The sequence below is a fragment of the Mytilus galloprovincialis genome, chromosome 2 (assembly GCF_965363235.1).
Source record: "Mytilus galloprovincialis chromosome 2, xbMytGall1.hap1.1, whole genome shotgun sequence".
Lineage (NCBI taxonomy): Eukaryota > Metazoa > Mollusca > Bivalvia > Mytilida > Mytilidae > Mytilus > Mytilus galloprovincialis.
This window is the reverse complement of record NC_134839.1, coordinates 94,899,464-94,924,693: the sequence shown is the minus strand read 5'-3', so window position 1 is coordinate 94,924,693 and position 25,230 is coordinate 94,899,464. Positions and strand designations below refer to the sequence as shown.

Genomic DNA, 25,230 nt, shown 5'->3' with positions numbered 1-25,230 from the left:
TCAAAATTTGATTGCATTTCACAAATATTTCTTTCTGTCTAAAACACAAACTGGACAATGAATCAACACACTACAATGTTTTATTGTCATTTCCCCCGGCCTTGTCATTGATGTATATCTATATATTGGTTTTATTGGTTTCTTACCAGAATAACAATGGCACATTAAATGTTAAGGTCTGGAATTTTTAATTCTTTTCAGGTACGTAATTTGAATACTTATCTCTTTATTATATTAATTTTTGATTTCATTATGATTTGTAAAAACAAATAATAAAATGATTTATTTCAAATTTGAATTTCTTTGAATGCTTCAATTCAAGTTCGTGACAAAAATGGTTAGCTGGTATGTTGTTTGTCAAGCTGACGAGTACCATATGAAATGAAGTTAAATAAATCTTTAGTTCATTCAAAGGATGACCATAATCATTTTTGTGTACATTAAACACGATAATGGCATACCTAAATATAATCCCATATTAACAAGCTTCATTTAGACACATCTTTTAACACGCACTATAAAACAAGCAATAAAAAACAAGACATTAAAAAAAGATAAAGATGCAAAATATACCTTCAACAATTATTGTAGTCTAGTGGGACTAAATATATCAATGTACTACCGGTATGTCTTTACAATATTATTATATAGCCTAGTATAGAATCCGTTTAAGACATTTAATTTACACAGAGTTTTCGATATTTAATACATTCTGCTGAACAATAATAATTCTAGATCGCTTGTTGAAAGTTTTATACATGTGTATGAATGAGACTTTGTATAAGCTTTTGGAAAATCTATCATACTTAATTACTAAAATAATTATCAAATATTTCGTTTTACCAAATGTTTTACCGCACATGTCACGTGTTTCTGGTTAAAACTTTTTATCACGTGTGCGATACCCAGACGATACCAAAAGTTATTTAAAGCATTACATGAATATCTGATAAATACATATTTATTTAATTTTTGTTGTTGATAAAATTGTATCAACATGTACTGGTTGCTCGTTCACCTGTCTCGTTGCTTCAGATTCGATTCTTCTTTTTTATGATAGGCTATTCGTCATATCTGTGATCTTAAATACATATTTTATGTTCGTAAAATGTTATACAAACTATATAATTATCTACGACCAAAGTGAAATGGTCACGGTGGAGACATTTGTTATCTCAGAATTCTCGTTTACATCAATTGTTTTTTCAGTTATCGATAGTAACTGTTTCTTTACATCTTAATGTCATTTTGTGCTTCGTTAAACCTTGACTTATACACCTAGAAATCTTGAGAAAAATGCCAGTATAAGTTGATTATTTATATATTTAACCTACATTTTGTACATGTTTATTTATTTTTACAAGAGAAAAGACTATGTTTCTCGAGCTATTTTACTGTGACACACTTATAAACGTGAATTGTATTTGCAGTTTGAAAAAAAACTAAATTGCACACATGATGAGCACGTATAACTCAAAGGTTTGTGTCTTTGGACTAGACAACATAAATAAGTCATCAGAAATATTCCGGTTTTTCCAGTGAAAGACCAGCCTTTCCGAAAAGCAAATACTTGAGCGATTTTAAATATATTTGGTCACTAATTACGTGCAAACAGGCAGAAACACTAGGTTTTAATGGTTGTAAATTGAATAATGTGATAGAGCCCAACATACAGAATTCCAAAATATATGTTAACTGGAAGTGACTTTTAAAACCGCAAATTCCTTTTTTTTCCTGAATCAAACCAAATATCTATGCTCGTCTCGAGTTCGGGTGGATGATTGTTGGTTTGATCCTAGGCCGGGTCAAACCAGACATTTTTGTAATTGCTGCTTGAGCAAAGACTGGTCGATGATGAGTTCATATAATGTGTCCGGGCGGGTAAGGTGATTGCTTTATTCTGTTACCTTGTGAACTAGCACGTTTAAAAATCGACTTCGTCTGTCGTTCTTGTACAAAGCAAGGAGGGTATTCGTATCACATTAATATGTTCTAGTAAATAGAATGATTGCATTATTTGTCACTTGACGAAAATCACGGATTCGTCGATCATCCTCCTAAACCAACAAGTCTAGTGTTGTTAGGTTCATTGCTGTAGAAGAAAAAAAGTACTTTCGGTTTGACTAAGGGGAACTTGACCTTTGATTGTTTTCTCTTTATTTATTAAGGTCCCATGTGTTGAAGTTAAATGGATAATAGGTACGAGTTGTGGCTACTTCAGACATTTCGGAACCTACGATCGGGATTATATCGGTCGTAGTTTTCCTGTCAAAATCTTAGGAATCTGATGCACAGTAGTTTTCGTCTGTTTATGTAGTTCATACGTGTTTCTCGTTTTTAAATGGATTAGACCGTTAGTTTTCCCGTTTAGATGGTTTTACATTAGTAACTTTTGGGGCCCTTTATAGCTTGCTACTCGGTGTGAGCCAAGGCTCCGTGTTAAAGGCCGTACCTTGACCTAAAATGGTTTACTTTTATAAATTATTATTTGGATGGAGAGTTGTCACATTAACACTCATACCACATCTTCCTATATCTACTTATCACTGTTTGATGTCGCACAAATACAATGAAAACTTTATTTAACTGGACTTTTATCGAAATCAGCATGTCTATACAATGAAAACTTTATTTAACTGGACTTTTATCGAAATCAAGATCCCATATTGATGAGTCCAATTGTGAAGATTTTAGGCCCTTACGAATAATAGTTTTTGATTTATTGTTATTTACAATAATTTTACAACCCCCGATGGTGATTTTCAATCTTACGGAGCAGAGAAGTCATGTTTTTTTTTTATACATTCATAACTAAGTTTCGGTTGAATGTCTCAATCATTTCGAATCAATCGTTTACGTTTTCTTGTTCTATAACGGTTTCTGGGTTCATGTAATAACAAGGTCTTAGTTGGAAAAGTGACGAGGTTCTTGCTAAATTTACATTTTTTTCGAGGTTAGAAGTCCAGTTGGTAATTTGAAGACATTAGATTCTTACGAGTGTCTGAATTTTGGTCCTTTATGGGTTTTTCTAGAACCGTTGATATGTTTTATCCCCCCAAGGATGAGTTATATTATTTGGGTCAAATCATAATTGAGAGAAGTTGTGACTAGATGATAGAAATATTTTCCACCCATTACCCTTTCTCTTTTACTATTACGTCTTATGTGTTCATCCCATAACATGGTCTTATGGTAAGATAAAATAGTTGATCTGCCAGGATCGAATCATATAGTTTGGGTCTGTCCGATAATTGAAACCGAAGATCCTTTTGATATGATGCAACCTTTTTTCCTTAAGATATTTAAGAAAACATTGATCATACGAAATACAGCAAGTACTTCTCTCTTTCTTCCAAAACAATTTTTCGTTTCTATAATGATAAATACACAGTGTAGATACTATTCTGTACGCTATCCGGAAGTCGCGATTTTCGAAGCGAGAACTTTTTTAAATTTGATTGGTATACTGAATTAAACGGTAAGTTGATCATCTGTACATTGCTTAATGATTAATTCAGCCGACATCGATATTCTCAAATGGTTTAGAATTATATTCCGCACATTCATTATTCGTATCTTTGCCTTAATCAAGAGATTTTCAAGTGCATCACTAAGAAAAATCAGTCGGCGAACCTAAAAACAATCTTTTTACCCTCTTAGTGTACAAATTAACGTAAAAACCTGACTTAATTAACTAAATGAAGTATATTGCAAGTGGTGGTAAAAGTTTCAACAAGATCTTTGAAGCCAGAAATAAGAAAATTACACTTGTTTGAATTTCTCACTGTATGATCAGTCTCGCTTGTATATTTTAAAACTGTATGATCAGTCTTTATGTCACTGTATTCTAGTGGTGATTTCAAAGTTATTTACGATACATCAGAAGGTGGCATTTTTCTAAATAACACAAATATATTTCAATACATTCACATCCTGAAAACTAATGCTTGATAGGGTGTACTCGACTTACTACATTAAGTATAAGGATGTTTAAATGTTGCTAAAATAAGAGGAAGGTTTGATGTATACTAGTATATAAGTTTCAGAAATGTCCTCCGTTATTCTTAAAATTGTACAAACACACAGATTTAGTTGTTATATAAAAAATGCATGTATTTACACACATTCGAGTCCGTACTGTAGCCTATAATTGATCACAGTTCCTTCACTTTGTTTAAGATGTAGAGCTGTCTCTTTGACACTCAATTGTACACCACTTTGTCAAGCGGAGGTTATAGTAATAAAGAAGTCCATCTTTCCGTTTGTCCGTTTGACCGGTACAATATGTTTCGCCGGTTTTGTAAGCGCATCTCCTCATAAACCACTTAATATACATTGGGGGTTCCGGCCATTTTTAAATGGAGAGGGGGTCCAATCCAGGAGAAAAGAGGATTCCAAATATATGTTCCCATACAAATGCATTGATAGTTAAAAAAGGGTTTCAAACTGCCGGATCCCCTTTTTTTTTAATCCGTCACTGATATAACTATTAATTAATCTTATTCGGTTTCCTTATCATAAATGATAATGACTGTATTGTGCACCGTCTATTTCGAATTTTAGTAAAAACTTTTATGGGGTAACTTTTTTGGATTCGAGCGTCACTGATGAGTCTTTTGTAGATGAAACGCGCGTCTGGCGTATATACTAAATTTAGTCCTGGTATCTATGATGAGTTTATTTATATAAGATACGGACTTGAACATTGCATTATATGGGTTCATCCATTTCCAACACCTCCTAAACCAATCATTAAAGTTTTTTGAAATTGCTCCATTTTTACTCGATTAATGCATTATGGACCTTCTATTTCTGTAAACTTACCAAAATTATATCACATGAATTATCCCCCTACGCAAAGCTGTCTTTATCCATTTTTTCTTATTTTAAAAGAGACAAGCTTGATTTATGTTATCATCAATTGGTCACAGCGGACGGTGTAGATAATCTTAAAAAATGTAATAGCTAAACAGATAACTGTAACGATACACTATTACAAAGTCCACAAGCGAATCATGTAATACTTTTTAGGCATTTTGATTTTAAATAAGACTGCTGGAACAAAAATACAATTATTTTGCCGTCTAAAAAATTCATAAGAAATATATTTGTATTGTCTGATGAAAGTAATTACACGTTATAGTTCCCTGGATAGTTCATAATATCACATATACACGTATATACTTTCAAATTGCTGTTGTTTTTTCTTCAAAATCACGACTGGTCATACAGTAAAAAAATCTGAAATCGCTTCTAGAATACAGTCAGTTCTAGACTGATCGTACAGTAATTTATTTTGGGATCCTCAAGGAAAACATATTTTTTATGGGAAATACGAATATTCTACTTAAATACGAAAAGAATATTGAAACAGTATATATTTAACTGTAAACTGATGCAAATACTTGCAATAAAAGATTATTTGCTTTGTACTACGAGAGCAAAATTGTCCATCGATTTCACTTTTTTCTACCAAGTTGATGTGATGCACACGTATATTTTATATTCTAATGCATGTTTTTGTTACAGTTACTCATATTTCTGATGCTATATATACCTTGAAGATGTTCAAAGCACTTTGTAGATATAGGAGTAAACAAATGATGAAAAAAGTTACCGTAGGCAAAACCGTCCTGTTAGCCAGTTGGAAATCCTCGCTTCGAAAATCGTGACTTCCGGATAGCGTACAGAATAGTATCTACACTGTGAAATAGCTCCAAATAAAAACAAACTCTGTATATTAACATTCAATTTGGTTTCCAAGCCAAGCATAATGTTCACCATTAGCAGTGTTTGAATTTAAATATCTATCGGATCAACAATATACATTATTTGAAACAAATTCCTAATGATTTCTATATTTATGATGTGGTATATCTATTTCCAATACATGTAACACATTTATATTAATCATGTTCGTGCTCGATTAGTCAATTTTTATATTCTGAATGAAATCATGTGACAAAAAGGAAAAAGTATAAATGTCATGTCTTCTGTTAGTTTCTTATTGGTAGTTGTACCATTCTCCAAGAACTCTATGTACATGTGAAGTAAAATTGGGTAGAGTACAAAAATTCATGACACACATACACATTAAACAAATAGCTTTGCAAATAAACATCTAGTTAGCACTGTTCTTCATTGAACCAGACAGGTGATGGGGCACATTACCAAATTGACTATAACGAACAGAAAAATAGAACAGGATGTAATTGGCTGGACCATCAGTTCCTGACTTTTGACAGGCGCAAAAATACGGCGGGTTAAATATGTTGTGGGAGATCTCAACCCTCCCCCTATACATGTACATCTAGCCAGTTTAGAATCAACAGACACACATCAATACGCATGTATACAAGTCCGATGTCAGAATAGGTTAGAAAGGAAACGAAGCAAAATGAGAATGATACAAATTAACAAAAGACTGTTAGCATTTAAAACGACATGCCAGTTTCAGACCTCAGTTAAACTTATTGAAGGGTTATATTCATTCAGCATATTATAATGAATCATAATCCCTCCTGTTAGGGGTTTAGTATCATGCCATCACAAAACAACACAAGAAGAACATAATCCATATCAAGCCGAATTGGTTTTAGAATAAATGTGTTTATTTCCTATGGAAAGACCCTATGCATGAATCAATATTTTAAAAATAAGCAATCTTTGATAACCTGACAACAGTAACTGCATATATATCCCTTCTGAATAAGTCTGGTTTAATGATTGGTAAGTGTTTAAGGTGAATGTCGATATTTTTGTGCTTTGTACAGAATATTGCCATAAAGGATTGGATGTGAAATACCTGAACGTGTAACATGACTGCATGTTGATTGATGATTACGAATGATATCCTTGTAACGATGATAAAATTTAGTAAACGTTTTTACTAGTTTGTGATATTGAAAACCCTAGTATTATTATTTTCCAAATAAACAGAAATTTCATTCGTTAAAATCTGATACGTTGTTACATATACGGGTATATCGAACAAGTTGGGATATATGAAAACAATAAGATGATGACAAGGGAACGCCACCATCTAAATTTGGATAATTAATAATAGGAAATAAAAAAAAAACTTAACTTTTATCATAACTTTTGGTATTAGGCTGGCAGTAAATATAGATATAGATAGCAAGATCCAGAAAAGGGCAGTGTTCATTGTTAGTATTAGCTTTATTTAAAGTCACGGTTCAGGAGGATACATCTCCTTAGTGACATACTGAAGGTTGCACTTTGTAAATACAGCTGTTTCTCAAAACATGCCTCTTTTGGGGAGTAATTGAATATTCATAGAAAATTAATTTTATTTACATACTGGTTCCCAGTTATGCTCTCTGTGTTCCATATCGCAGAGACAGAACTTGGGAATGTTACCAGTAAATAAACACGTGCATTTGTTTACATTGAAATCTTTGGTAACCTTTCATTCGAGGTAGGGGTAGTTAAGAAAATTAGTGTAAGTTTAAACTCTGAGAAGTTCAGGGCATATAAACGTTAAAAATATGCCGCACAGCCCTATATTTTGACCTTTGAAAAAAATTGTGGTGCATATGAACTTTCAATTCTAGGATAAGATTTTTTTCAAGACTTCATAGTGAAAGTGGTACAGTTTTAGCCGTAAAAGGAGTTCCTATGGGAATTTGCATTGTCAATATTTACAGAAATGCAACCTGAAGTCGTCGTTATAGAGAGCCGATATATCATCTAATCTCTAAAAGTGTTATTAAAATGTTTGAATCAGATGTTGTTTCGATGGGTCTTTGCTGATTTTATTCATAAATTATAACTCAAAACAATACAGAAACAGGTTCGTTATACATGTAAGTGGTACACAGTTAGTCCCAATTTGTCCGATATCCGTTGTAAGATTCCGATGTACTGCATATATGTTTTGATGAATATGCAGACGAAAAGAAAAAAGATGTCGTTGCTGTAAATGTTTAGGAATTAAATAATTCTTTTCAGTTATTTTGATGGAGTGTATAAGAGTTGACCGAAGCACATTTTGTAGTCTCAGGTCAAAAGCCACTCACCCAAAGTTCCCTTATTACATTTCATATATAAACACGTTTTTAAACATTGTCAAAACTAATTTGAGGTTCGATTTTGATGAAATTTCTTATGTTATACTCACAAATGTAGACAGTTTTTATGGTTAATGTGAAATATTTTCATGACATGTCATTACTGAGAAATCATTATTTGTATACAAATATTCAAATTAAATGTCAGTTTTTCCTATATAGCCATATGATTTTGTCTTGCATTAATTTATATTTGTTTTCAAATTGTGATTTCCCTAAAAGTATGAATCATAAATATGTTTCATAAGTATTACAAGACATTAAATACATTTCTGTATTTAATTTAAAAAAAAAATCAATTTGGACAACAAATATATCTTAAGAAGAATTTTTATTAAAAATATGTTTTTATATGAAATAATAGGGGAATTTCCGATAGATGAAACATTGTTTACCTTAATCGCTTCATACTGAAAATGTGCTGTCGTTCAATGCTTTTACGGTCTTATAAAAGAAGCACTCATTTTTTATGATTATATTATTTAACTACTAGCCTTGAAATAACAAGTTAAATTAACTCAACTGTTTTTTGTTTTTTGTTTTCTTTTAAAAGATTTGAATGTTTCTTTTACAATTGTATTGAGGTGTAAAAGCGTTATCAGCACATTTTGATCTGAAATATAGTAAGCACGATCAACGCAATTACAATCTTAATTTTTTTTCAAAGCATCATCCTTCACAATTTTATACTAAAACCATGAAGTTAAGTTTTACATCATCATTTTTGTTTGTTTTTTTCTGTGTAGTGTTTTAAATTTGACACGGAACACACGCGCAATCATATATCCACTTCATTTGAAATTTGGAGGGTACCTGTTTCATTGGCAATCATGCTACATTTCCATATTTTCATATAGTGTTGTATTATATACAAAAATAGGACAATATATTAGAGTGTCACACAGTTGTGGTCAGGCAATCAACATTGCGGATTTAAATGAAACATACAGTCATGTATTGTCGTTATAATGCAGTTTTTATCTTGTAATAGAAAACATGTGCAATATATGTTGCATTGTATATAAAGTTCGGCCAATCAATTTTACGCACAAATGCAAAATCTTTGAAGTATACAACGATGAAAAAAGAAGACATTCTAATAGTCTTGTATAAATATTCTGACTGAATTCTCCATCGCTTGTCTCATTTGAAGAAAAAACAAAATTTTCTGTCATTGAAGTTTATATTTTTCTCACAGATCCAATATTTTTCACTGTCTTAACTGTGCATTCCGTACCTTTACCTTTTTCAAGGAAAATTTAATATGTAAAAATCATGTTTTTTTCTTCAAATTTGTTATAAGGCAATTTGATGCATACGTCAATGGGACCGCAACCCAAACACAGAAAAGTCCGAACGACATCGAGTGAATTCGAACATATATAAATCCCCTGCAGAATGAGTATGAATACCTTTAACTGAGACAATCAAAGATACTCATACAATTTGCTTTTTCAAGAGTATTATTATTACTTTTTTTGAAAGGAAGAACACGATATCATTTCAAATCAAAAGAAATCATTTCAAATCATTAGCGTGTAGTTTTGTTTTGTTTTTTGAGACAGAGAAAGCGTATGATGTTGTTGTGACTTGTTATTTATACATCCTTAAGGTTATTTGGCAAGACCAAATGTTTTATGTAATGTCTTGTAATACATATCAATTTTATTGTATGATGTGTTTTACAACAGTTAATGACAGTCCGAGTTACCTGAAAAGTGATCATTTATGGACATAAAAATATAATGTATATGTGACAACTTGATAAAATTCACAGTTCGAGTGCACACAAATAATTTCCATTCGCACAATTTCTGTGTAATATCATTCCTTTTGAACTGTATTACGGTATATGGAAAGTGGCAGGGGAAAATTATCATAATTGATGGGGAGGAAAAAACTATACTTTGTTTGAGTAAGTAATAATGCATGGATGCACTGTAAAATATTATGGGTTCTTAATCCCACAAAACTATCTATTACTTGCATGTCCTAAACTATTCCAAACATTTTTTTCTCATTTTGTAAATACTAATAGTTTTTTTCTTATTTATTTCCCAAGAAATAATTACTTCTGTCTTTTAAATTATCAGACGTATTAATTCATAAGATTTATGGTTGAACCACTTATTTACAGTTGTAAGTCAGAAAGGTCATGGTATTATTTATAATTTCGCTTGAATGTGATTAACCAAGAAGTCAAAAAAAAATCTGACACGTATATATACTAAAAGAAAATAAATAAGTCTAAATTTTAAACAACGTTCAAACCTATGATTGCGTTGGATAAAAACTGCATTTTTATACTTGTGCATGTAAAAAATATTTCGTGGTGGAGGGGTCTAAATAGCAAGAACAACATTTTCCAAAAGACAAAAAAGGAAAAAAAGTATATTTTAACAAAACGCATTTGACTAACACGTCGAACAATCGATGTGTTTAAATCCTGCTGACTGCCATTGACGATTGCCAAATAAATTGACCACAAGATGTAACAAAATGGATCTTTATATTAATTTAATACCAAACAGAAAACAATCAAATTGCGGGAAGGATGGTATACCACAAACATGAAGTGCAAAAATTTGTACACCATATCCGGTTTCGACAATTAATGTCTCTTCAGTGATGTTAGGGATCGAAACGGTATTCGGAAGGCCATATAATTTACCTCAATTTAGGATAGACTCTCAAAAAGAAATTTTTACCATGAATCATGTGTTTATATTTAATTGTTCATTGATGAGAATAACTACTTTAAGTTCAACATACCAACAAACCCTTTCCTTTAGATACATGTAGCTAGCCTATTTCTTGTCATTTTTATCGTTACCCCTATCAATAACAGATTGTATCATTAAACCTAATTTGATTTATCCAAAACTACTACAACAAATTCAATCAACGTAACCGATATTTTCCGATTTCCACAAAATATTTATAGAAATAAGAATAATTGTCTTCTCTCTATTAGTTTTCACAGAGACAGTATTGAGTGGAATTATATATCAAGGTATCTATCTCAAATTCTAAACATAGTTTTACACATATTAATAAAAAGTTTTAAAATATACACGCTATTAAAGATAGTTTCGATACAAAATAAAGTGGAATTTTATCCGTTGTTCTTTGTTGTGCACTTTCGAAATCAAAATGAATTTGCATGTGAAAAACAATACATGTGTTTACTTCTTTTTGGAGGCATAAACATGTGTTTAATTCTTTTTGGAGGCCTCTTTGGTCGAGTGGTCTTAGTTAATCATCTTCCGTGTTTACTAACCTGTGAGATCTTTGAGGTTTGTGATTTCGTACCACAATCAATTTGTAAAGGTTTTAAATTCCACTAGCAGGTCTTCCTGGTTAGCCCTTGTCTTATATATGAATAAGACGATGTGGTATGATTGCTAACTAGACAACCCACCACAAGAGATCAAATGACACAGACATTAACTAATATAGGTCACTGTACAGATTTCAACAATGAGTAAACTATACCGCATAGTCAGCTGTAAAAGTCCCCGAACTAAAAAAAAATGTAAAACAAATGTAAAACAATTTAAATGAGAAAACTAACGGACTAATTTATGTCAAAAATTATGAACAAAAAAACCAAAATAATAAACAGCAACAAACCGTTATACTACAGGCTCCTGACTTAGGACACAATGTAAAACTAGTTTGAAGGTGCCAACCCTCCTCTAACTTAGGACGATGGTGATACAGTACAACATGTGAAAAAACGATAAAAATAAATTGAATCGGTCTTAACTCATTATAAAGATACTAAGCAGAAATATATTACAAAAACACAAAGTGGACGTGACAGGGTACATCCCCACAATAAAAACACACAGATCTGAGAATACTCACAGTTACTGACAACTTGTTTAAAGCCAATAACAACTTATAACACAAATATGCATCTTGGACTAAAATATTAACCAGTACAAATCAAACATCCAGTGGATTTAGTGTAAAGACGCCATAAACAGTCAGAGAAAAACATGACCTTGTGCAATGCCAAGATACGGTATTGATAGATTGTAGAGCAATTAATGTAATGTTATTATAACCACAAAAAAAATAGTAAGTTTGATTTGATAACAAAATCAGTACTGATATCAATAAAACAATATTAAAAGATCTAACAAAGTATGTAGTGTTTAATTGGTAACATTTAAGGATAAGTTTATTTAAAGTTTACCCGGATAGTATCTTAATTTCCGGGCTCGGTAAACAACATCTGCTTAAAAGTTAGGTTGTGCTATCATGTTTAAAATAAGTTTTCAAAAGTTACTACCAAACTTCCAAACCAAATCCATCTTTATATATATTGAAGAATTAAGCATAGGTCTATTTGTCTGTTATCATATCTGAATGATTCATGAGTAAAGCATAAATGAATCGTCTTGTCTTAGAAAAAAAAGGAATCATAATCTGGAAATCGGTAAGTGTTTCCGGTTTTTTATTCACCCTTGATTTTTTTCATGACGTTAGCTAAACGAAATTTCTGCCTGGTAAATACTGTGGTACGTTTTGTTTAAGAGCACACGAATTCCTCCCGATGTTAAAGGGTTTTGTATCGTTAAATCTTTAGACTTCCATCGATGTTCTTTTATTATTTTTACATCGCGATGACCTTTAGGTCATTTCGATGTATTGCTATCACCTAGATTTCCATTATATAAATTAGTTTTGGGTTTTTAACCAATCTTTAAACATGATTAATACGCGCACATAAACGAGTGCAAAATAATATTCCTTATCGTTTGATATAAATACATCTCTTCAATGAATACTGATAAAAACATTTTTGTTTACAACATAAATTAATAATATGAAAATGTTTTGTAGTTAGATGTAAATATATAAGTAAAAAATCATTGATAATATCAATGCACACGTACCGAAAAATTGTGTTAAGGCAAGTGGAAGAATATCTCAAAGAACGTTTTGAGACAATACCGGCAAGGACCGGTAACTCTGTAATTGTTTTTGTGGAGTAAATATGAATGCCTTCTCGTATTCAATCTTTTAGGAAAATCGAATGTTGACAGAAAAGTGTCCACCATGCACTTGCATTGCACTATTATTAGAATAGTAGAATAGAATGATATATTCAAATAGATGGAAATCATATATACATGTAACTGTTATTTTAATATGATATATAACAACAAATCAGTGTATACTGATTTGTATCACTACAATATAATAGTTATTACGGTTGAATTGAATTTCCTGTCATTTATTCATCGTCCACGCACGAACTTGTCTCAGAATAAAAACTCTCTGTACATTCACCTCTGTTTCAGGTAAAGATATATGTGATTTTTTTTTCTGAGACAAGTGCTTTTGACCATCCACAAGAACTTATAGTCATCCGATGTTCTGTAATTCAGTACTTTGATTAATCTATCCACGGTATTGTCCGTTTAGCTTTATAACTTGTAATTACTTATTGCCTTAATAACTTTGTCATGTACATGTATATATGGCCTTATATGAGACAGGATATTGACAAATTTGACATTTATGACCGAAATTGCGATTCCGACACCAAACTCAAACTTTTGAATTCGTTTAAAAGTATATAACTATGAATAAAAAAAGATATTTACTTCCAGATATGAATATAACCACCGTTTTTTTCATTTTGGTTCAAGTATTCGTCTTTAATGTTTAAAGGATAAGCAGTACATATTATTTTATTCAATAGTCTAGTATTCTTTTAAATTAAGGCTAATCTTATAAAAACAAGTTGATTTAGTTTTTCCGCCAGCGTTTAAGGATATGAACATTAGGGCAACTATTTGACAAGTGTCATGTTTTAACTAATGGGAGACTTAAATTGAATGTCCACTTCAGTAATGTAAAATATGAGGACAACGAGCTTTTCTGATTATATGTACCGTGTTATTACCCAGAACAGTATATTATAATATTGTACGAGCTTAAGGGTGAAATATCATATCCATTAAAAACCAATTGTCCAGAGAACATTTAAAGCCGGCCTTTTATAGCTCACTATGCGGTATGGGCTTTGCTCATTGTTGAAGGCCGTACGGTGACCTATAGTTGTTAATGTCTGTGTTATTTTGGTCTTTTGTGGATAGTTGTCTCATTGACAATCATATCACATCTTCTTTTTTATATTTCCATACCAATTTTCTAAATTATTGATGAGAAGCTACTTCCAGTTTACTTAAAGTCACTATTGACGCCTTAGCATATGTTTCTTCAAACTGATTCAATAAATAAATGTTTTTTTTATATATTTTGCCTGACATAAGAGAGATAATTGTCAACTTCCGCTTTAAAAATGTCACTTCCGGTCTCACATGATAGCTTTATTTACACTGATTCCCAAAATATATGGTTTTCTATATACTTTAGCCTGTAATATGGGAGATATTAGGTACTTTCGGTTTAGTTAAATTCACTTCCGGTCTCGAATTATAGGTTTATGTGTGCATATTCATAGATATGAAAGTTTTATTTAGCTAGATAAGAGATCACCATCGATTTTAAATTTCGAGTATCAATCCTCTGCGTGCCGCCATTTTGACACCTTGTCCGTTTAAAAGGTATATATGCAACCCGACTTTAAATAAAGATTACTTTACTTTTACTTTACTTTACTTTATATTCAAAAAAACATTTAGTTTCTAGGTACTTTACCATGCAATAAGAGCAAAAAAGCTACTTTCAGTTTACTCAAAGTCCTTTCCGGTTGATATTTGTTTAAGTCACATGTCAACCAACAGTTTGTAAAAGACCCTATGGCGTTATCATGTACCAAGTTGGAGTAATAATCAATTAACCTTAAATTTAATCTTTTCAGGTCCAATAACTCGGATAAGATATCATTAGATTGTTTGAGACCAAATGTATCAGATCTAAATCACAATAAGGCTAACATTTTGCTGCACTACTTCTTTTATATATATCTTTAAAAGTGACAGAGGAGATCAAGGAACAAGAAAAAGTCAAAATTGAAAATTTGACCTTGACCTTTGACCTTGATCTAGTTTTTAACTTTTCTAACAAAGGATCTCAAACAAATTACCGTAGGTCTCTATCACTAATTGTTTACAACTTACAAGTGCCTATCACTTATTTCAAATGCATTATGGGAAATAACTCTCATTTAGAGTCTTTGTATTGGTTCCGTCAAAACTAGAGAAAAAAATCCTGAGGATATAGCGAGCAATTTGGTAAATCAAATTTGTCGGTTTTCTTTTACTGTTATGGTGGGAGATCTCACCACAAAGAAAACAGAGTTTGGGTAGATAACTCTTACAATAAAAAGTCTTCGACTAAACAGGGTCAGTCTCAAAAGCACAATAACTGTTCGATATCATATGTAAAAATTCTAAGTGACATCTTGCGAAACCACAAAACAGGACACGTTACAAATCTGGCGGAAGAAAAAAAAATCAGAACAAATACAAAATGTCTTTCCACAGAATAGTGGAAAGACCGAATAAGAGACAATCTTTCCTAACTGGTTCTTCAGTAAGGATTTAATTATATAGAAGAGAAACTGTGTCCGTTGTTTCGCAAGTCTGTACCATGTATCTACAACTCCTTCTCCATAAAATTTCACAGTGTTCTTCTAGGGGGTTAACGCGGCATCACATAAACTTCACAAAATCGTACAAATGGTTGCATAATATCCCGAATTTGTAAGCTTTGTTGTATAATGCATCGATATCGTTGAATTGCATAGAACTCATTACGCACCAGTCATTCAGTACGGTGCCCGTTAGGTTCATATTTACATGGTCAGATTTAAGTTATATTAGATTTGTGTGTGATTGCCCGAATAAATAAGACACTAGACTGTTGTTGAATGTTGAATCATCTATATTTAACTGTTCAGAAACTGTATTTGTAAGTGTTGGATGTGTAATTATAGTTTGTGGTTTAAAATAACTCATAAAGATGATTAAGATGTATGCATTTAAACAACATACACAAAAAATGCTATTTATAAGTTAATTCTAACTTAAACTCGCCAACTATTTTAAATCGTACTTGTCCAAGGCTAGAATGTATTGATCTCTGCATTTTATACTGTTAATGGGTGTTGTATTTCTGTGGGTTTTTTGGTGGGGTAGATATTATTTATTTATTCTATGAAGTCATGTATGAAATGGGGTATTTGGGTGGAAAATCTCACTACGAAAACATTTAAACGATTTTTTAATCTATATATTTTTGTTTTCTTCAGATCTCTCCTGTGAAAGTGACAATGGAATATTTACAACTGCTCATATTAGGATATTTAATAACAGTTTGCTCTTCTGCACGTTTTGACACAAAAAAACATTCAAATAGAAATGAAAATAATGCTTCATTTAGTGCTAGTTCAAATAGACCAAATCAAATATATAGAAGCGAAAGATCAAATGTGCCAAGACAAATTTCTGGGAATGTTGGTTCAAATATGCCACAAAGAATAGTTATTGGTTCAAAACCGGGAATGAAGAGTTTTTCATTTAAATCAGCAACTAAAAATGGAGCAAATTTTCAGCCGCAAATGTCACATAAAAACAATATACCATCACAACCAAACGAAGTTAATCAACAACCTCGGACTAAGCAGAAGAAACCATCACATTCTAACAGTATGAATCAAAACCAACAGCCACGGCCCAGGCAGACGAAAACATCTCATTCTAACAGTATGAATCAAAACCAACAACCACGGCCAAGGCAGACGAAACAACCACAGTCTAACAGTATGAATCAAAATCAAAATCCGAGGCCAAGGCAGGCAGAATTGTCCCATACTAAAAGTGTCAACCAAAATCAAAAACAGAGTCCGTCGAAAACGGAACCTTCACATTCTAACAGAATAAACCAAAATCAAAAACCAAAGCCCAGGAAGACGGTACCATCACATTCTTTTAGTATGAACCGAAATCAACAACCAAAGCATATGCAAACGGTACCATCACATTCCTACAGTATAAATCAGCGTCAACAGCAACACAAAATGAGACAAACGAATCAACAGTTTCAAAGGACATCTTCGAAACCACTACCAAATAGAAACATTCCTATGTCACGTTCTAATGCAAACCAACCACAGTCACCTTCAAATATGAACCAACCACAGCCACCTCCAAATTTTAAACAACCACGACCGCCTCCATATTTGAACCAACAACAACCTCAGTCACCATTGAATGTAAAGCAACCATATTCCAAACCAAATCAACCACAACCACCACCAAATGTGTATCAACCACAACCCCCACCAAATGTGAACCAACGACAGCCACAGCCCAAACCAAATGTGAATCAACGACAGCCACCACCAAATGTAAATCAGCCACAGCCCCAACAAATTCTGAATCAACAACAGCCACCACCAAATGTGAATCAACCACAGCCCCAACAAAATCTGAATCAACGACAGCCACAGCACCACCAAAATCTGAATCAACGACAGCCACAGCCCCAACAAAATTTAAATCAACGACAGCCACAGCCCCAACAAAATCTTAATCAACGACAGCCACCACCAAATGGGAATAAACCACAGCCCCTACAAAATCTAAATCAACGACAGCCACCACCAAATGGGAATCAACCACAGACCCAACAAAATCTAAATCGACAGCCACCTCTAAATGGGAATCAACCACAGCCCCTACAAAATCTAAATCAACGACAGCCACCACCAAATGGGAATCAACCACTTAATCAAGGTTCTGATTTTCAATATCATACAGTAGTGACTTCTAACAATCCTAACAATGCGCAAAAATTTGTGTTTTCTGATCAGGCGTTCTCACAAGGTAATAAAAATGCGTTGCATGCTGATATAGACAAGCGTAACACTATTACTGATACCTCGGTGTTGGGAATAAGTAGAATAGATATACAAAGTAGTATTAATCATACTGGCATGGTCAGTTATAACGGTCAAACTTTTTTTAGATCAAACTCTGTGCATGCGTCAACACAAGCGCCTAGCATAAATTCTAACATTCATAGAATAAATCCATTGTCTCCTATTCCTTCGCCTAACAATAGAGAAATGAAACTGTCCAAGATGCACAATTCAAAAAACATTTCTCAAAATCTAGTTTCGACAGCTAATAGTTTCGATAATCCAAATACCATATCAGATGCCACTTCAATCAATGCGCATAGAAAAGTAGTGCTCGAACAGCTTAATAAACTGTTTGAAAATATGCCAATATTTAGTTTTAGACACAATGGTAGAAATGATGCACCAAAAGGCAAAGATAATCAACAAAAGGATATTAAGAACAATTATATAAACCTCATGAATCAGAATGTCAACCGCTTGGATAAAATTCAACAACCATTTATTCATAAATCATTTTCATCTGTTGATTTTACTACACCTTATAATAGTGAGACATATGTAGTGAATAGCAAACCGTTCAATACTTACGGTCAACAGACAAAACATGACGTGGTACACACGCCAATATATCAGCCAATTAAGCATATGGTCAATCTCAACGGTAAAGAACTGACACAAAAGACAAATTTATTTACAGTTTCCCGGAAAGAGCCTTATAATCCCAAGAAAGGGTCAATTAATAGTGGTATTGGTAGACAAATGAACGTTCTGTCAATGTTGGAAAATACTTTGTTACATTCTGAAGGACAAAAAAGTAAAACCGATGAATTGAAAAATAAGAATCAACCAAGTTGGTTTGTTTTATCACCTCCAATAATACGTAATAACACAGACGATACGTTACAACCGAAAAACCAAACAAATTCAGAAAATCAATTGAAAATGAATACAACACAGAGCGTTCCATTAAAGCATTTTGATACTGGAAATGAAAGTTCACTTCTTCATGTTGTTGTAGCAAATGTCACTGAAATTCAGGATGTGTTTTTCAACAATAATACAGATGCCATTAAATTACGACTTCAAAAGTCAGATACAATCACACTCCGTGATAATTTACTAAAGGATGTAGACAAAACAAATGTTTTAATAACAGGACCAATGTCAAATACAATTGAAAGTTCCGTGAACATTTCCAAATTTGAAAATAAAATGCCCCCGTATTTGAACAATTTCAAAATAAGTGGGACTGGTAGCGAATCAGCAAGAATAAACACGACTATGTTATCTTCATTAAACAAATCTGTTGCCACATTGTCGCAACAACATAATGAGTCTAATGTTGGTCACCTGTCAATCTTAAACGACAGTTCATTAGTACCGTACTCTGCAATGAATGACACTACCAAAGTAACACAGCGAATGAACATTTTGTCAACAGAAGACAAGCTTACTACAAATCCGACTGCTCAAAGTGTAACCACAGTCACTGACTCCTTTCGACCTCTCATGACAGTGTTTAATACAATTACTACAGTAACAACAGAAACTAATAGTGTAACAAATGCTCCATCCGCTTATCAGAATATTGGTGATGCCATTCCAAAATTTGATATTTCGAAAGCAATTATATCACATGGAATATCGAATACAGTTAAAGTTAAGAGTGAAGAAGGAAAATCAAGCATCATTGCAGGCAATAAGAATAAGTTATCAAAGACACACATTCCAAGTAGATGGAATTCAATTATCGAACAACATAATACTGCCGGTGAACATGCGATTAACAATATAAATAGTACAATTCTACATTTATCAGTTGAAAATATGACAAACTATGAACCTAAATTGAAGGACCACATGAATGCTAGTCGTCTAGAAACGAACCATTCAAAACCAAACTTGCTGAACTCGAGTATTCTCTTCACGAACGAAACGAGAACCGATAATATAGCAAATGGTATGAATACATCACAGAGGTTACAAGTAAAGATGAAAGATATAGATACAACTGCTACGAAAACAAAAGCGATTCCTGCAAATATAGCAAATTTGTACAGCAATATTATGGCTAGAATAAAAAGTATTTATTCTAATGCTAAGACATTAGATGCTCATGCTAGTCATGGCGAATGGTATCCACATGACGTTAGCAGATCTTCAAATCCTGTAATTATCATACCTAATGAAGCGATGTTAACATATTTGGCTCCGGGTTTTATTAAAAGCTTTAGTACAAAAGACAGCAAGTAAAATAGACACAGGTTATAACAAGCTAATTCACAGACGTATCTAGAAATCACTTTATTTGTAATTTTATAAAAATAAGATACTAGTAATCGATATGTTTTTAATCTGTAAAAGAATGAAGGGACATTCAAGTGACTTCTGATTTGTACGTTTTGCATATTTAGAAATGATGGCTTCAATGTTATCAGACTTATCCTACCCAAATGAGGAATATTTTTCAGTGGTATTTTCGAAAAAAAACATTTTTCTTCAATGTCATATAGACCACATATATAGATAATTAATGTGTGTAGGGTTATCTCTGTCAGCCTTATTTATTTCTGGGGTGTTAAAATAGTAAACAAGTTATTTATCTTTAAAACATATCGCACATGGTAAAAAGAAATTGATACAGTTATTGAAATTGTTTGAGTTCGTTTTCAATTGAATGTTGCGAGACATCATTTTCAGTATGCATGTGTATGTCATTAAAATGTGATATAACTAAAGATTATTTTATATTACGACTCGAGTATTGATCGATTGAAAATGTCTCATTTACATAATTCCAATCATTTCGTATTCTTTTTTATTTCCTTCTTGCGCATTTAAATTAATATTATTTTTATCCCATCGTACCAAACTAGCAGTATGAACTAAATAAGTTATATTGTGTAAGGTGTGGATTATTACATATCATATTTGTAACTTTTGACAATCTGATTTTTTTTTTACCTTATTTGTATTTGTACGTTTTGACAATCTATGACTATGTTAATATTCATACATTTGTATTTCCGTCATGTAAAATAGATTACAATGCGTTTATGTAACGAATCTATTAATTTTGTCATTACTTTAAAACATGTCTTATTTGAACAAAATATTACTGCATTTTGTACATGTATGTTATAATGATATTATTTTATCCTATTTCTATTTCTATTTATATATGATTATATTTTTGGTATTAAAGTGTTTATATTTATTAAAATTATTTCTGATATATTGTGTACAAACAATTATATATTAATATTCCTCCACTTTATTGCTCAAGTATGTGTGAAACTTAGTGTATGCCTTGATGACAATCGTGCAGCTTTACAAAAAAAGTCACTCAAGGAAATATAAAGGGCAAAAAGCGACTTTGTTTTAATAATGTTATAATGAAACAAATACAATACAACTCAAATACTTGTTTTTGTTAAAAACAAGAAAAAAGCATAGCTAATTATTTTCTTCTCCTATGATAATATCAAAATCATTTGCTAAAATGAATAACATGTTGTGATTGAACGTTAACTTCAATCGTTAAGAATCATTCTGATACAATTAGTTCAGTATTAATACAATTATTTATTAAAATGATTGAGTGCCAGTTGAATGATAAGAACAAGCTGCATAGGTATGTCTATATTTATCACCTTCTTTGTGTATTACTCTCTTTACGTTTATATAGGTCCTCTTTATAATGCTTGTTGCTAAAAGCAATTTGTAATGACGATTGGTAAAATCTAAAACTTTCAGCCTTTGAAAAATAAGTTCGAAATAATGTTCAAAAATTCCGATGTCCTTCGAGTACCAAACCCACTGATTTTGCTTTAATCAGTTGGTTAGCGATCATTCTTCACTTTTGGCATTTTAGATCAGGTTTGCGATCATAGAGTTCCTTTTGAGCTGCTTATTAATGCTTTGTCAACTAACAGTATCATCCTTAAACCATCATTCCCTACAGATTAACAAAATGTTTCACAAATAGTATTAACCCTCTACAACTTATAGCTTAGAGTTAGATATTAATACGATCATGTTTATTCCTTTCTGATGTCTATTCTTTTCAAATAATGTCTATTTTTATTTTTATTGCATGTATAACCTTGCACTGATTATTTAATTTGAAATAAAAACTCCGCCCATTTTCATGCTGAGAAGCTGCCGGGCTCACAAAGTATACTGAATAGAACAATTTTCTCAATACAGTTACTTGACTTTTATGATTTCGCGCAGTTACTACTTGGGAACGATGATATACTACAATTATTCCATTGAAAATGTTATTCTTAATGTATTGTTTTGTAATTCCAGGTCCACCACGACATTACCGAACTCAACCTTCTGGACAGGCCCCTCCACAAGCCCCACCTGCTAACCAACAAGTATACCAAAGACCTCCAATACCACCTCACATGATAAATCAGCCGCAAATGGTACCACAAGGACCAGTGACCGGAAATGCTCTTTCAGCAAGTAATCCATTCCAGGGACAGCTAGTTCCTGGTTCTAATCAACAAGTTCCGGTAAACGCAGGGCCTCAAATAGCCCAACAACCAGTGCAGGATTTTACTGTTCAAAGTTCACTTACTAATAACGTAAATTTGTTACCTCAACTGCAACAGGCCGTTCAACCACAACAAATCTTACTTCAACCACAAGGACAACAAGCACCTGTTCAAATTAACCCGGCGCAACAAGTTGTTCAACCACAACAAACAGTAAACCAATCAGTACAACCGGCTCAAGCAAATCAAATTCAACAAGTCAATCAACCATTGTATCCTGTTAATCAACCCATTCAATCCATTACTCAAACACAATTTTCTCCAAATAAATCCGTACAAACGATGGTTTCTACTCAGCAACAGCAACTATTTATGCAGCAGCAGCAACAACCAATTCCTATTCAAACACAACCCGTCAATCTTCAGCAACAACAACAAGCAATGCCTATTCAAACACATCCCGTCAATTTGCAGCAACAACAACAAGCAATTCCTATTCAAACACAACCCGTCAATCTTCAGCAACAGCAACAAGCAATGCCTATTCAAACACATCCCGTCAATCTTGAGCAACAGCAACAAGCAATGCCTATTCAAACACAACCCGTCAATCTGCAGCAACAGCAGCCACATCAAGTGGGATTTTCGCCTGTTCCTCAATACCCGCATCAACAACAGAGATATATCTATCAACCTCAATATCATCGAGGTGTCTATCAACCGCCAGTCTATCAACCTCCAATTTTCTCCACTAGACCTGTTACACCAAAGCCCACTCCTAAACCAACTACAACAACAACTACAACAACAACACCGAAACCTCCTCCACAAACTGAAGCTCCCGAATATGAAGGATTAGAGGTTGAAGGACCAACCCATGCTCCGCCTCAAAGATATCAACCTGGGTCAACTCAGCATCAGCAACATCCCTACTATCCACCAACTAGAACACCAATGCAGGACTTTTTTATGATGTATCCTTTAATTGACTACTACTTCACGTGATGATTAACATTTGATACCTTAAAAAGTGGTAAAATGAAAGGCAATTAAAAAAAAGATTAATGCTCAATAGGCCTTTTATCGATAAGTTGCGTATAACGCAAATATTTCGAATGGTTTGGATCTTTTCGTTTATAGAAGAGTTCTATATTTCTTGTTGAATACTTTCTACGACGTGGCTGATAGAAGTCGTCAGTTCGGATTTATACGTATAAGTATACGATAACGACAAAGTTATTGAGCGTTTTGAAAATACTACATCTAATATTTGTCAAATTGTGTATTGTTATAACGTTGGTATTTATCTAATTGTATCTAAATTATTTGTGAATAATAAAATATAATTTGATGTTGTGTGATTAGAATTGATCTTAAAAAGGTTGAGAAAACCCTCTCTTAGCATTTACATTGTATGTATTTCTGAAATTCTTGTAATTCGTTGTGTATAGTGGTATGACTGTCTTCATGATTCAAAATAACTGAAATAATGGTTCGTTACATGGAAAAAGTAATAGTTAGATATACACATTAAATTGTAACTGAAATGGCCTTATGCGTATCGCAAAGTATACAGTTTAAGTTACATTAAAATGTTTATAGCTTACAAAGTATTTTGCTCTTTATATCTAATTCTGGAAAGAGTCGAATGTCTTGCGTTGTCGATCTGAAGAGTTACAGAACAGCCTTATTAATAAGTTCAATTAAACGATTTAGAATTATTGAAGGCAACGATGATGCGTGATGTATTTATCTTTTTAACATTGCCATAGAAGCGCGAGGTTTGGCTAGCCACACAACAAGGTTCAACTCAACATTGTTTCTGAAAATGTCATGTGCCAAGTCAGGAAAATGACAGTTGATATGTTATTGTTCGTTTCTGATGTGTTGCATTGTTTTTTGGTTTTCTGTTATTTCATTGTTTTCCTCTTAAAGTTCATGTGTTTCCCTGAGTTTTAGTTTGTTACCCGGATTTGTTTTTCTCTCAATTGATTTATAACTTTTGAACAGCGGTATACTACTATTGCCTTTATTTATTGAGGACTTTTCAGAAAATACAAAAATTCAATATCATCCAACTGACAGAAGAAAGACAACTCATTATATCACTTACACGACTTATTTTACAAATCTTAGGTTACAGTTGACAAGAATATTTATTGATTCATATTAACTTATTATAATATAAAATAAAAATCAATTCAGCGCTTAATTTAATGTAAATTTACAGCTTCTTTTCAAGACCCCATATGGCATCGTCCTTTCATTTCTAGTGGAAAGTTGTCTCACAGGAAATGAAACCATGTCTTCTTTTCTAAAAAGATTGAACTTTGGTTGTCATTCAAGTATAAAGATATTGTATTTTATTATACCTCCGGTCAAAAGGAGGTGATATTCTGTTTATATCCATCCTTCCATGAGTGTTCCGTCCGTCCATACTATTAAATTGTAATCGGATCTAAGAACTACATATCAGACTTCAGTGATTCCTGAAACTTGGCACTTAACGGCGAAGTATGAGTACACAGCAACTCATTCCTTGACCAAACCGTATTTTTATCAACTCGTACTTTTACCAATTCGAACCCATTTTTGTACCATTTTTATGAATCATTTAGTCAGAAAAATCTTTAAAGCTATTTCGTATTTTATATCTGATCTTGTCTGAGAGGTCACATGTTTAGTATAAATGTCTCTGGTCTACTGTAGCGATGAAAAAAATAATGCGTATTAATACCGCATTCCCACTAGGCCACGATCGCACTACGATCTGTAAAGAAAA

General features: G+C 32.6%; 1 protein-coding gene across 3 annotated transcripts; it reads left to right on the top strand.

Annotated features, from left to right (window-relative positions):
- Positions 1-99: 99 nt before the first annotated feature.
- On the top strand, positions 100-23,804 carry LOC143064952 (uncharacterized). Of its 3 annotated transcripts, none has more exons than XM_076238192.1 (3): positions 100-201; positions 16,327-17,812; positions 22,255-23,804. In XM_076238192.1, exons 1-3 carry the CDS (start codon positions 169-171, stop codon positions 23,451-23,453), a joined length of 2,718 nt encoding a protein of 905 aa, XP_076094307.1. In that variant the 5' UTR covers positions 100-168; the 3' UTR covers positions 23,454-23,804. The 3 variants fall into 3 exon arrangements, with proteins under 3 accessions (XP_076094307.1, XP_076094305.1, XP_076094306.1); XM_076238190.1 differs by having other exon boundaries at positions 16,327-17,902; XM_076238191.1 differs by lacking the exon at positions 100-201 and adding an exon at positions 9,903-10,005 and having other exon boundaries at positions 16,327-17,902.
- Positions 23,805-25,230: the final 1,426 nt, after the last annotated feature.

Coding starts and splice junctions, on each gene's coding strand:
- LOC143064952 (XM_076238190.1), top strand. CDS start 169: ATGTTAAGGTCTGGAATTTTTAATTCTTTTCAG. Junction 202..16,326: donor GAATTTTTAATTCTTTTCAG/GTACGTAATTTG, acceptor TGTTTTCTTCAG/ATCTCTCCTGTGAAAGTGAC. Junction 17,903..22,254: donor TGATCAGGCGTTCTCACAAG/GTAATAAAAATG, acceptor TTGTAATTCCAG/GTCCACCACGACATTACCGA.